A 13,471-nucleotide genomic window follows, 5' to 3' on the forward strand; every position below is an offset into this window, starting at 1 on the left:
GGGGACAGCTTTCTACACAACTATAGGCCAGAAATATGCTTCTGTCACCTGGACTGGGATAGAAAGTTTGATATTTCTGTTGTGAGCCTAGTCTTTAATGGCTGAGCCACAGAAGTGGATGCTCACAGTCATCTATTGGATGGAACACAGGACCCCCAATGGAGGAGCTAGAGAAAGTACCCAAGGAGCTGAAGGGGTCTGCAACCCTATAGGTGGAACAACAATATGAACTAACCAGTACCCGTAGAGCTTGTGTCTCTAGCTGCATTTGTATCAGAAGATGGCCTAGTCGGCCATCATTGGGAAGGGAGGCCCCTTGGTCTTGCAAACTTTATATGCCCCAGTACAGGGGAATGCCAGGGCCAAGAAGTGGGAGTGGGTGGGTAGGGGGTCAGGGTGGGGGGAGGGTACAGGGAACTTTTGGGATAGCATTTGAAATGTAAATAAAGAAAATATCTAATAATTTTTTTTTGAAAAAAGGAGGGTGGAGAAAGTTTGAGATTAATGTGGGAGAAGGTGCTTTAAAAGTCATTGTAGATGTTTTGACAATAAACCAAAGCTCCCAGGAAGAAGCCCCATAACACAGCCAAGAAGCAAGCCTGGTGGTCACATTTAAAGATGCATCCAGAGAACAAGGAGATGCTAAGCAGAGCCCCCACGAAAGCAACAGCAGGTGGGTTACAACTCAGTCCAGTAAATACAACAGTTTCTGGAGATGAAGCTCTTTCCTGGTTCCATCCTTGCTGAGACCCTCCACTGTATTGAACCTCTAGGTACTATTCTCTTTCAATTGAGAGTCTGATAGTAAAAAACCTCAGCAGGTGAGGGCCTGCTTCTCTCTACTTCTGCCCCCTCTCTCTTCTTTCTCTGCACATGTATTGCTCCCATCTTTGTTGTCTTGGTTACATGGTCAGACTCCTGGTATGCTGCTAGTTTCCCTTCTAATGATATATTGTTGTAAAGCATAATATTTTTCTTCAATTGCATGTGTCACCGGTGTGCCTGACATCTGTGTATCAGTTGTCTGAATGTGTGCTATGAATTGGGATGGTTCAGTGGCACTTTCTTTGATTCCAATGTCTTTTCATTTTAATGGATGGTCAGGATCTTCCCACACCAATGTGTAGACACACATACAATTCAAACAAGTGGCATGTGTACCAATACATTCTGAATTGACAAAACTCATTTCTAACACCGTCTTTCAATCATGAACCCTAACACTGATCCCCTGGGGAAGAGAGTGACAGGTGCCCCTGAGGCACTGTTTGCTGGGGATCCCAATGTATGATTTTTCAGGAAGCCAGGAGAGAAGGTGTCAAAATCCAGACAAGGCTGTCAAGCTGCTTTGAAGGAGGCTGTAGCAGAGACCACAGTAAAGGCATGCTATGCTTGTCCCGGTCACTTCCAAATGACCACTTGAGATCCCTTCGGAGAAAGTAGATGGGCCCATGGGCAAAGTCATAAAAAAAATAAGAGAAGGTAAGAAAAGAAAAACAATGGGGAAATATTCATAACAAAAGGATGGTTGGGACTTCATGGTATCAAGCACATAAAATATGTCAGAGAGGGCACTCCCCCAGCTTGGCTAGTCTCCTTACTGACTGGGTACAACATGAAGAGAAAGCTTAAGACATACCAAAGAAGATCAAGATGAGGTGGGAGGAATGCCCAGAAGCAGGCATGTCAAAGTAAGGTGAAATTATCCTGAAGAGCCGGGCTTGGGATGCTAAGGGCTCAGAGGCTGGTGACAGAATGGCCTCTGTTCCTAGTTAGGTGGACCCAGTGGAGGATCCTAGGCTGCAGCCACTTCAACCTCAGGTCTTGTACAGAAAGTATATAGGTTAGGTTAAAACTCACGAAGGTTTAACACTAGCAACAGGATAAGACCTGCAAAACAGAACTGTGGACACAGTTACCAGGAGGATTTGTCTCCACGCAGGAAGTAGCTCAGGCCTGATCCCTTTTTCCCTTCCTGTTTGTTCCTAACTTATGCAAACTCACAGTAGCAGTTCAAGTTGGAGAAGTGCACAGCACAACCAAGCTGAATGCTCAAACTTGAATCAGCAGGGGATCATTTCTGCTCTGCTCCTGGTCAACGCCCAAAGCCCCAGCCCTAAACTAGATTTCCAGACACTTCTACCCACCTGCCCAACTCTATAGGACATGGGTTCATTTTACATTTTATTGATTATAATGTGTGTGTGTTTGTACGTGTGTATGTGTGTATCTGTGTGTGTCTACATGCATGTGTCATGGTACATGTGTGGCAGTCTGAAGACAATGCTCTGAAGTTAGTTCACTCCTCCTTAATGTGGGTTCCTAGGGTTCGAACTCGGGTCATCAGGCTTGTGTTGCAAGCACCATTACCCTCTGAGACAACTTGCCAACCCCTGGATTTATTTTTAATTAAAGTAGACCGAAATTTCCAGAGTCCAGAATTTGAAAAGAATTCCCAGATGTATTTAGGGAGTAGCAGAGCAGGGCTGGAGCCTAAGATGATACATCTCTCTCTCTCTCTCTCCCTCTCTCTCTCTCTCTCTCTCTCTCTCTCTCTGTGTGTGTGTGTGTGTGTGTGTGTGTGTGCGCGCGCGCATCTGTCTGTGTGCATCCCCCACACAAACTTTCCATTAGTGAACATAAAAGGCATGTTCTGAATCCATCAAGAGGTACCCAGGAACTCAGGAAACCGTGGCCTGTTCGGAAAAAAAAAAGTCATCTGCAGCAAAATCCATAAAGCCAACACCATCCTGACTTGCTCAATCATGAGAAGCTGTGCTCTGAATCACACCTAGTGTGAGACACCATGAGCTACCTCAACCTGGGCCTGGCTCACCCCCATAGACCCAGGGGATGCAAGCTCATCCGTTTAAGACAGATACAGGACAGAAAGGTAAGATAACAAAGTCAATCTGTGGGATAGTGCAATGAAGGTTGCATTGCGTGTTTTACACTCATGTTGACTCCACATGGACACACACACTCAGTTCCCATTCTGGGCAGCTTAGCTGCCTTGGAGCATGCACTCCTCAAACACACATCCTGCTGCAGGCTCCAACATGGCTCATTTTAACTGTCAACTTGATAGGATTAAGAAATGCCTAGGATGTTAGTGATATGCACCTTTGTGTCCCCACAGGGGATTAACTGAGGAGGCTAGTATTAATCCTGAGTGCCCACTGGGTCCTCATCTGAATACAAAGGAAGAAGAGAAAACCTCTGGGCTTCAGTGTTCCTCTTCCTATGTATCCCGTTCCACAGAGATGTGAGAAAGCAGTCACCTGCTGCCATGGACAGAGCCAGCCCAGCTGCCATGCCTTCCAATCACAGTGGACTGTATTCCCTGAACCATGAGCCAAATGAAATCTTTCCTCCCTCAAGTTGCTTCTTGCAGGTATTTGATCACAGCCGGGGAAAACTTGGATACACACACATAGCAGAAAGAGCCAGGGCTCTGATTAACCAACACTGGCGGGTGCCCCACCCCTTAGCTGAGATCAGTATAACACGCAGCAGCAGAAAGCACTTGGGAAAGACAGACTCACACCTCCAGTACAAGTTTATGATGTTGTTGTTCACAATGAACGTCAGCCTCTCCTCCTGTTGTCAGGCAGTAATTCACTGCTGATCAGCAGCTATAAAATATGATCGCTTGGTGCAAAGAGAGAAAGAGTCAGAAAGGATTGCCGCAGAGATATTTAAGCAAACAGATTTTTAATCTAGATACCCCAGCCTTCACGCAGACAACCTAAAGCAAGTCAAGATGGTGTTTGCTTCGTGGATTTCGCCTGCAGATGAAATTTTAACAGGCTGTGGGTTCCTCTGAGTTCCTGGGCACCTCCTGATGATTTCAGCATTTATATGCCAGATTTCTTAACAGAACATGCCTTTTATGTTCACCATGGGAATGTCTGCCAAATGCACACACACACACACACACACAAACACACACACACACACACACACACACACACACACACACCAGAAAACACAAAGACAACCAAATTGGCACTTTTCTCACCTCCCTTCCCCTTGCCTCATGTGATGTGCACTCAAGGAACAAAATTATGGTCATCAAAGGCTGCAAATAATTGGAACTCATACCTTTCAAACAAAATGAAAAGTCAGTAATCTCGAGGGCAGCCTATGGATAGCTGGAGTCTAGCTCCCAGGTCCCTAAAGCCCACAGCCAACTTCCCTTACTCTCAGCAACCGTCCAAGCCCTTCCCGCCCACCTTGCCCACTTCGAGTCCCCTGTCATACTGCAAAGAACTCTGAAAGGCCCTTGTACACTCCGGAGATTATTATAGGGCTGGAAGACGCCAACTCCATAATTATGGCTGCTGTATGATTGTCATTATTCCTACACCCCAGGCTCGGTGGCTCACAAAACTTGCTGCAAAGTTCAGCTGCAGCCTCCAGCCGGCTATGGCTGGGTCTCTGCCCAGAAAGGTGGCAGTGGGTCTGATAACCTCTGGGAAAAGCAAATCAGAGTTCTTGCAGAGAAGGGGGCGTGGTGACCTTGAGCTACTGGGGGTGGGAAATTCTATTGTCTAGGAAAATAAACAAACGGGCCACTTTCACTTTTTATTATTTCAAACAACAGGCATGGCAGCCCTACCTTCCTTTTCCCAACTCAGACTGTCCCCTGGGCTGACTGTGCTGAGTCTGCAGAAGCACGGGCCAGGCTTGTGCAAAGCTATTAAGTGGCTGCCATTCTGAACCTGTGGAGCAGAAAGTTTGGCTGCCTGAATGGTGAGCCCCCTCGCCCCCTCCCCCAGAAGAGTCAGCTCGTTCCTCCCCCCATGCGACACCCCTGCTCCTAGCTTTCAGATAAGTATGCCTCACCAGACCCACCACTGCTGTAGATATTAAATTTAACATCCCAGGTGGCTGAAGCTGGACTGTTCTTACACAAATGCATCCAAGGGGAAGATGGGAAATGCCAGCCTGCGTGTGGCTGAGAATGTTCCAAGTTTCCCATTAGGTGTTGACTGTTGTCTATGCATGGCTCTGCCCCTCTATGGCCCCCAGAAGAGTGGGTTCTGTGCATTTGCTCATCCGCTGTGTTCCTCATGGGGCTCTGTGACATTGAGCCTTAGTGGCAGGGGGACAGGCTTCTGCACTGTTCTAAACCATTTCAGATTTACAGTGCAGCCAAGGTAAAAAAAAAAGTGTCTTTTCCCGAATAACTGCTCCATTATGCACAAAGAACTCTCCACATTCCTGACACTGGCAACATCCTCTAAACAGCTCTAGAAATGACATAAAATTACTCCTCATTCTTGGGCTACTCTGTCTGGAAAGCTAGTCTGAGATTCCATGGATAACAATGTTTTAGGGTGATGAAGAAAGTCGATTCTCCACTGTACTAAGATGAAGCTCACCAGTAAAAAGTGTCAAAGCAACACAGAGTGCTTGTGTACTTACCCTCAACAGTGTTTAGTCTCCCTGTGGGAGCCAGTGCAGCTAGTCAATAGACACTCCGTTGTGTGAATTGTGTATGGTGGTTGTTTTGGACAGTGTCTTATCACTCTCCCAAAATACCCAAGACAATTAACTTATTAAGAGAGAAAGGGTGATTTGTACTCAAAATTTAGAAGGTTCCAGTCTAATTTGGCTTTATCATTTGGGGCCATTGGCAAGCTGATACAACATGATAGCACCAGTGTGTAATGGGGGAAATTTTTACAACTTGAGTCAGGGAGCAAAAGAGAAAGAAAAAACAAGAAGGGATGAGACTGGGTCATTCCATTCAAGGATAAGACCTGATGACGTCAAGCCTTGTACCAGTCCCACCTCCCAAAGGTTTCCCCTTCTCCCAGTAACGCCAAGCATCTCACAGATGATCCACGAAGTAGCATGCCCCTGGGATTTAGAATGTACGTTTCCTGCAAAGTGAGCGATAGTGAAAGCAGGGTCCTCACCAGCCAGCAGAGACACCCACAGGGTCTCTGACTGCGGGACAAGTCATAGACTTCTCTTCCTGGTTATACCCAGGCCCGCTGGATTCACTGAACTTAACAAGTTTGGAGGTCTGAATTCCTAGCTCAGTCAAAACCTGAAGGCTCAGTCTGAAAGAACCAAAAGCTAGCCACATCTCCCTTATTGACAGAGTGATTGACATGGGTCAGGAGGGAGCCTGAGAGGAAGAAGCAGACAAGTGGCAGCAATTAGACACTGGAGCTGTTTGAGGACCAATACATTGCTGCACATTCTCTGGGCTTCTACAGAACTCAGTTCAGTACATGGATAGAAATCCCAAGGAGGCACAGTGGTGAAAAGGGCAGGGAGACAGGACATGTACTTCTTGATGATGTGCAGATAATGGGTAAATTCTTTCAGATGTGGCACCACTGACAGGACATGGAAATGGAGTGTGAGGTTAAGCACACACACAGTCCATGTGTGCTTTCTTCTGGGTACCATGGCACTCTACCAGCAGATTCTTTCTCTTGTCCAGATACTCAGTAATTATTCTAGACACCCACCACTCTCTCCTGATCCTGTCTCACACTTCCTCCACACTGCAACCTATGCATGGATATCAAGGAAGGAAGTGATTGCTGTGATCTTACATAATAAGATGGTAGGATAGACACAGCCTTCTGGACTTAACATAGAATATGTTCTCACTTATGATCATTCCGCATTAATGCCAAGACATATCAAAGGGAAAGGAGGGATCAAGGTCCGGTCTTCATCATTTCCCTTAGTCTGAAACACATAGTGTTTGGAAATTGCCAAGGGAAACTAAATAAGACAAGGTAAAGAGCAACAAATAACCAGCCAACAGAAAGCAGGCAGGACTCCGGCTTCCAGAGCTAGAAAGACGCTTAACCCCATCAGAGATAAACACAATAGAGCCACTTCCAATCCCCCTGAGAACCCATGGCTGAGAACATTTCTGAATGGGCAAACACACCTGACACTGCCAGTGAGCCAAGCTTGCCCACTATGCCAGGACAAGGGTCACACGCCAAGTTCTCCAGACCATCTGATTTCATCCATCCATAAGCCACTTCTTTGCTTCTACTTCAGCAATGGTGTCCCTCTCTCACAGGCTGGCTCTTAGCCCCATTAGCAGCTCCCAAGCAGGTCTGCACATTGCTCCATCTGTTCCCTGAATGAATTCCAGATGGATGCACCGGCCCATAAGGGCTGGAACAAGAGGAACAGGCACAGCCCTCCCCCAGTCCACCTTCTCCAGCCACCTCGACTTAATAGAGCCCTTGCCTAAGGGCACAAGGCCAAGTAGAATAGACTACACCATTTGGATCCACCTAGCATGGCTGGGCTAACAATTCTCACGTGCATGCCAGCTCTAGGGAAGGGTAAATCAATCCACTCATGCAGCCTGATTCGCACAACAGCCTACAACTGAAGGCAGAGAAAGGACATGCAACTGTCATCACCTCCACAACAGCGTATCTCCTCAGCTCGAGCCAGGCCCATGACAGTGAAATACCGTGGGGGACTGACTGTCTCCACAATAACTAAAACAGTGGCATCTCACTCCTACCTTCTTCAGCTTGCCACTTTTGGTGCCCACGAAGGCCAGTGAGTGGTTCTTGTAGACATAGGCGATGACAGAAGTCATGCGGTCCCTGTCTTCTGTGAAGACTGGAATGCCACGCACCATTTCGGAAACTCCCAGAGGAGCATTCATATCCAGGCCACAGAAGTTGTCATCAATAGTAAGGAGCTGAAAAGTAAATGAGAGAAAAGTTAGAAAAGAACAACGTGGGAAACTGCACCAGTGTGAAGCCAGAGAAGTCCAGAGCCAGAAGACTCCTTAGCAATGGACTATTGATTCTGATTCCTTCGGGTTTTAATTTTTTGTTTTCTTCTGTCTTGCATGAGAAGCTCAGCTGTAGAGAAGGTCTAAATTCCTCCAAGTAGACAGCTGCAAGGCCATAGCAGCAGCACAGGTCCTTGGAGGTGCCTCTCACCTTGCATCAGAGCATCTCCTCCGACCCTGCTGAATGCCATCCTGATGGGTTTGACTGTCCATCTTCACTGCCACATGGAAAAGGTCTGAGTTAGCGCCCTTCAGGGGCCCCAAACACCTGGGGTCTGGTGTCAGGGAGAAGTGACCTCCGAGACTGTGTCTACACACTGGCATTGGAGCCGATGTGCGAATGAGAGCTCAAAGGGATAGAATGGCATCTGGACACTTAAAGTGTGGCCAGCAGGATCAGCGAGACATGGCCAGATGATCAGCAAAGAAGGAGGTTTCAAAGGTTTGAACCTGCTCATGCTGTTGCTGTCAGTTTTCCTGTCTCCCAGAGCACAGTAAAGAGGGGCAGCTAGAGAGTTGGCATGCCTGTGGTAGCCTTTCCCACAACATGATGTGTGGACCAAGCTCCCCAACATGTTTCACATAAACGAACCCCTTGGATAAACTCCTGGGAAACAGCCTAATACTCAGTCATAGACGAGTCCTTAAGGAAGGCACCTGGTCTCAAGTTTTCCCAAACATCATTCTCAAACCAACTTACACCTCTGAGCTCTTCAACAGCCTGAGACGCCAATGACCCAACTCATCTCCAATTCCAGGATATACAGCCTTTAGGGGTCAAAGGTCAAGAGGAAGAACTCCTGGGCCAGTTTTTCCATCTTTCCACTCAACCTTTACTCTTCTCATACCAGGCTTCCGGTTATTTCCAACATAGGTGACCCCACCCAACCATGGATTCCCCCTTTGGATTCTGCCGTGTCCTGGAGGGTAAAGACCTCTACAGTGGCTAGTGAGCGCTCTCACACTCCTCTCCAGCACCTCTCGGTTAGCTCGGGCTTCTCGAAGGTGCTGGGAACTTAACTGGCTTTCTTCTCCTTTCCTGGAAGCACTGTGTGGCCTCCAAAGACTTACTCTGTCTTCCTGTGCTTTTTTATTTTTCAAACTATAAAGATGAAGGACACAGTCCCTGCCTTTTGATGGGCTACCATAAAACCTATCACGCTTGGGCCTGTAAACGTCTTTGGACCTTCCAGAGAAGGGACTGAAATAAAATACAAGGTGTTGCTATTTTAAAGGCTTAAAGCCAGCCAAAGCAAGAGGCATCTGGGGAACAGCAGGCAGGCTCCTGCCAACACAACCCTGCGAAAGTGGCCAACTCAGCTCTCCAGGGCCTAGGGCTCTCTCATTCCCTTCCTGAGGGGGCGTGGCAATAGGCATCATAGAGAGAGAATATACTGAACACCAAAAGTTCCCTAGTGTCTCCCCTTCTTCCACATGGAGAACAAATGTCCGTGCCTTTGGTCACCTCCAGTCTCTGCTACATGGCCCAACAGCTCAGATGCAACAAAACTCTCCTCTTCCCTTATTAAAAACAAAACAAAACAAACAACAAGAAGAAGAAAGCATGACATCGATATTTATGACAAAAACTTCAAGATTGTATCCCACCTGCATCTTCCTGCCTATCATGAGAAAATGAGAAAAAGGAGACAGGTGGTTGGTAAAAGATGGATAGACAGGAGGAAGAAAGATCCAGCTTAAGGGAATATCATGCCTAGTCCTTGTTAGATGTAACTATGGCAACCTGCCAGGTGTTTCCAGGGCAGCCTGGGGTGCCTAGAAGCCTCGTAGTCCTTAAACATTGCTGACTCCAGTTCACAAAGAATCTGCGCCCCTAATGTTCTGAGCGTAAGTTAGGCTACAAAGATCTCTGCTATCAGCAAACTTTGTGTTCTGCCTGTTTTGACCCATCTTCCAAGTAGCTGAAGCTGAATGATCATCTAATTGGCACAAGGGAACCTGAGACAGGGAAAGAGGGAGCTCTGCTGCCATCATCCACACACCCCTAATTAACCTGGAGCAAGGAGAACTCTGGGCTTTCTCCACTTTCATCTACAAGAGCACTGGAGTGGCCAGGATTATCAAACAGTTGTCCCCTTAGCTGGGCGAAACACAAACAAATCAACAACCACCTACAAAAACAGTCAGGCAACTGCATCATGAAGTCAGAGGCAGAAAGTGCCCTGTCTTGTGATTCTCTTCCTCTGCAGCGATTCACAGCAAGGCATCCAGGTGGGAAATGTTTTTACCAGAAGGAAGCTGGGGTAAACCAGCCTGGCTGTCTGAGCTGGGGATTCTGCTCATCTTGGATCACAAGACTCCCTGCCAGGTCCTGTCAGGAGGCAGGATTCTGTCTCCTCACCTGTACCTGTGACACTCAGCATCCACATTCAGTGCCTTAGTGTTGTCTTTCAGCTCAAAGGAGACTGGAGATGCAGCTGCGGGGCTCATGGGTAACATAATGGAAAATTACACCCTCCACGGCTGGCTTCCCCAAGGTTGAGCTATTTCCCCTGGATGAGACCCCAGGTGATGAGGGTGTGATCCAGGCCTTTAACCAAGCTGGTTGCTGGGGTTGTCCAGCAGTCCTGAGGCGTGACCTCTCTTAGATTCCTCAAAGCTGGAGCACCAGGGAGGGGATGCTTTCACGGTGACATACTGAGAAAATGTCAAAGGACAGGCTTTGCCTAGCCACTAGGCTGTTTCTGAGGTATAACTTATTCCTACTGTCCTCTGAGGTTCACCTTTCTCGGCTGTCAAACAGCAAGACAGGGCCAACGTAAGAACCGAATGAGACGATGAAAAGGCAACCTGTGCCCATTTTCTCCCTACCTATTCAATATAGTACTTGAAGTCCTAGCCAGAGCAATTCGACAACAAAAGGAGATCAAGGGGATACAAATTGGAAAGGAAGAAGTTAAAATATCACTATTTGCAGATGATATGATAGTATATATAAGTGACCCTAAAAATTCCACCTGAGAACTCTTAAACCTGATAAACAGCTTCAGCGCAGTAGCTGGATATAAAATTAACTCACACAAATCAGTGGCCTTTCTCTACACCAAGGATAAACAGGATGAGAAAGAAATTAGGGAAACAACACCCTTCACAATAGTCACGAATAATATAAAATACCTTGGTGTGACTCTAACTAAGAAAGTGAAAGATCTGTATGACGAGAACTTCAAGTCTCTGAAGAAAGAAATTGAAGAAGATCTCAGAAGATGGAAAGATCTCCTCATGGATTGGCAGGATTATTATAGTAAAAATGGCCATCCTGCAGAAAGCAATCTTCAGATTCAATGCAATCCCCATCAAAATTCCAACTCAATTCTTCACTGAGTTAGAAAGGGCAATTTGTAAATTCATCTGGAATAACAAAAACCTAGGATAGCAAAAACTCTTCTCAACAATAAAAGAACCTCTGGGGGAATCACCATGCCTGACCTCAAGCTGTACTACAGAGCAATTATGATTAAAAAATAACAAAAAAAAAAAAAAAAAAAAACACTGCATGGTACTGGTATAGCAACAGACAAGTAGACCAATGGAATAGAATTGAAGACCCAGAAATGAACCCACACAGCTATGGTCGCTTGATTTTTGACAAGGGAGCTAAAACCATCCAGTGGAAAAAAAGACAGCATTTTCAACAAATGGTGCTGGCACAACTGGCGGTTATCATGTAGAAGAATGCGAATTGATCCATTCTTATCTCCTTGTACAAAGCTCGAGTCTAATTGGATCAAAGAACTCCACATAAAACCAGAGACACTGAAATTTATAGAGGAGAAAGTAGGGAAAACCCTTGAAGATATGGGCACAGGGGAAAGAATTCCTAAACAGAACAGCAATGGCCTGTGCTGTAAGATCAAGAATCGACAAATGGGACCTCATAACATTGCAAAGATTCTGTAGGGCAAAAGATACTGTCAATAAGACAAAAAAGGCCACCAACAGATTAGGAAAGAATTTTTACCAATCCTAAATCTGATAGGGGACTAATATTCAATATATACAAAGAGCTCAAGAAGCTGAACTCCAGAAATTCAAATAACCCCATTTAAAAATGGGGTACAGAGCTAAACAAAGAATTCTCAACTGAGGAATACTGAAGGGCTGAGAAGTACTTGAAAAAATGTTTAACATCCTTAATCATCAGGGAAATGCAAATGAAAACAATCCTGAGATTCCACCTCACACCAGTCAGAATGGCTAGGATCAAAAATTCAGATGACAGCAGATGCTGGCAAGGATGTGGAGAAAGAGGAATACTCCTCTATTGCTGGTGGGACTTTAAGCTGGTACAACCACTCTGGAATCAGTCTGGCGGTTCCTCAGAAAACTGGACATAGTACTACTGGTAGATCCAGCAATACCTCTCCTGGGCATATGCCCAGAAGATGTTGCAACTGGTAATAAGGGCACATGCTCCACTATGTTCATAGCAGCCTTATTTATAATAGCCAGAAGCTGGAAAGAACCCAGATGTCCCTCAACAGAGGAATGGATACAGAAAATGTGTTACATTTACACAATGGAGTACTACTCAACTATTAAAAACAATGAATTTATGAAATTCTTGAGCAAATGGATGTATCTGGAGGATATCATCCTGAGTGAGGTAACCCAATCACAAAAGAAGTTACTTGATATACACTCACTGATAAGTGGATATTAGCCCAGAAACCTAAAACACCCAAGATACAATTCACAAAACACAAGAAAATCAAGAAGGAAGTCCAATGCGTGGATACTTCATTCCTCCCTAGAATAGGGAATAAAATATCCATGGAAGGAGTTGCAGAAACAAAGTTTGGAGCTAAGATGAAAGGATGGACCATCCAGAGACTGCCCCACCCGGGGGTCCATCCCATAATCAGCCACCAAACTTAGACACTATTGCATACGCCAGCAAGATTTCGCTGAAGGGACCCTGTTATAGCTGTCTCCTGTGAGGCTTTGCCAGTGCCTGGCAAATACAGAAATGGATGCTCACAGTCATCTATAGGATGGAACACAGGGGCCCCAATAGAGGAGCTAGAGAAAGTATCCAAGGAGCTGAAGGGGTCTGCAACCCTATAGATGGAACAACAATATGAACTAACCAGTACCCCCAGAGCTCGTGTCTCTAGCTGCATATGTAGCAGAAGATGGCCTACTCGACCATCATTGGGAAGAGAGGCCCCTTGGGCTAGAAAACTTTATATGCCCCAGTACTGGGAACGCCAGGGCCAAGAAGTGGGAGTGGGTGGGGAGGGGAGCAGGGCGGGGAGAGGGTATAGGGGACCTTTGGGATAGCATTTGAAATGTAAATGGAGAGAATATCTAATAAAAAAACATTTAAAAAGAAAAAGGCAGCCTCTGACCTGGAAGCTCTTTGGTGAAGGAAGCTATCTTCTGTGGAATTGTGAGTAAAGATTCAGCCTGGAGCCATGATGGCTGTGGGGAACAGAAGCCCCTGCAGGTTCCTGAGCTGCAGCTTTGGAATAATTGTGGCACAAGGAAAGGATCTGGAAGATTCTCCCTGTCCTAAGACCTCCATCTTCTCATACAGTGCAGATGCCGGGCTCCCGACTGATTGGCAACGTCTTGGGCAGGTGAGAACAGTGTGCATTCCTGAGTTCCTGCATGATGAGGGTCAGAGTATTTGCTTTGACCCTAGCT

At 46.2% G+C, this 13,471-nt stretch overlaps 1 protein-coding gene across 1 annotated transcript in view; it reads right to left on the minus strand.

Moving 5' to 3' along the window:
• The window catches only part of Plxna4 (plexin A4), a 443,650-nt gene that overhangs the window by 344,648 nt on the left and 85,531 nt on the right, over positions 1 to 13,471 (minus strand). The window contains exon 3 of the mRNA NM_175750.3: positions 7,523 to 7,705. Within this exon, the coding sequence (NP_786926.2) occupies positions 7,523 to 7,705 (183 nt within the window). The remainder of the gene's footprint in view (positions 1 to 7,522; positions 7,706 to 13,471) is intronic.

Source organism: Mus musculus, chromosome 6 (assembly GCF_000001635.26).
Source record: "Mus musculus strain C57BL/6J chromosome 6, GRCm38.p6 C57BL/6J".
Classification (NCBI taxonomy): Eukaryota; Metazoa; Chordata; class Mammalia; order Rodentia; family Muridae; genus Mus; species Mus musculus.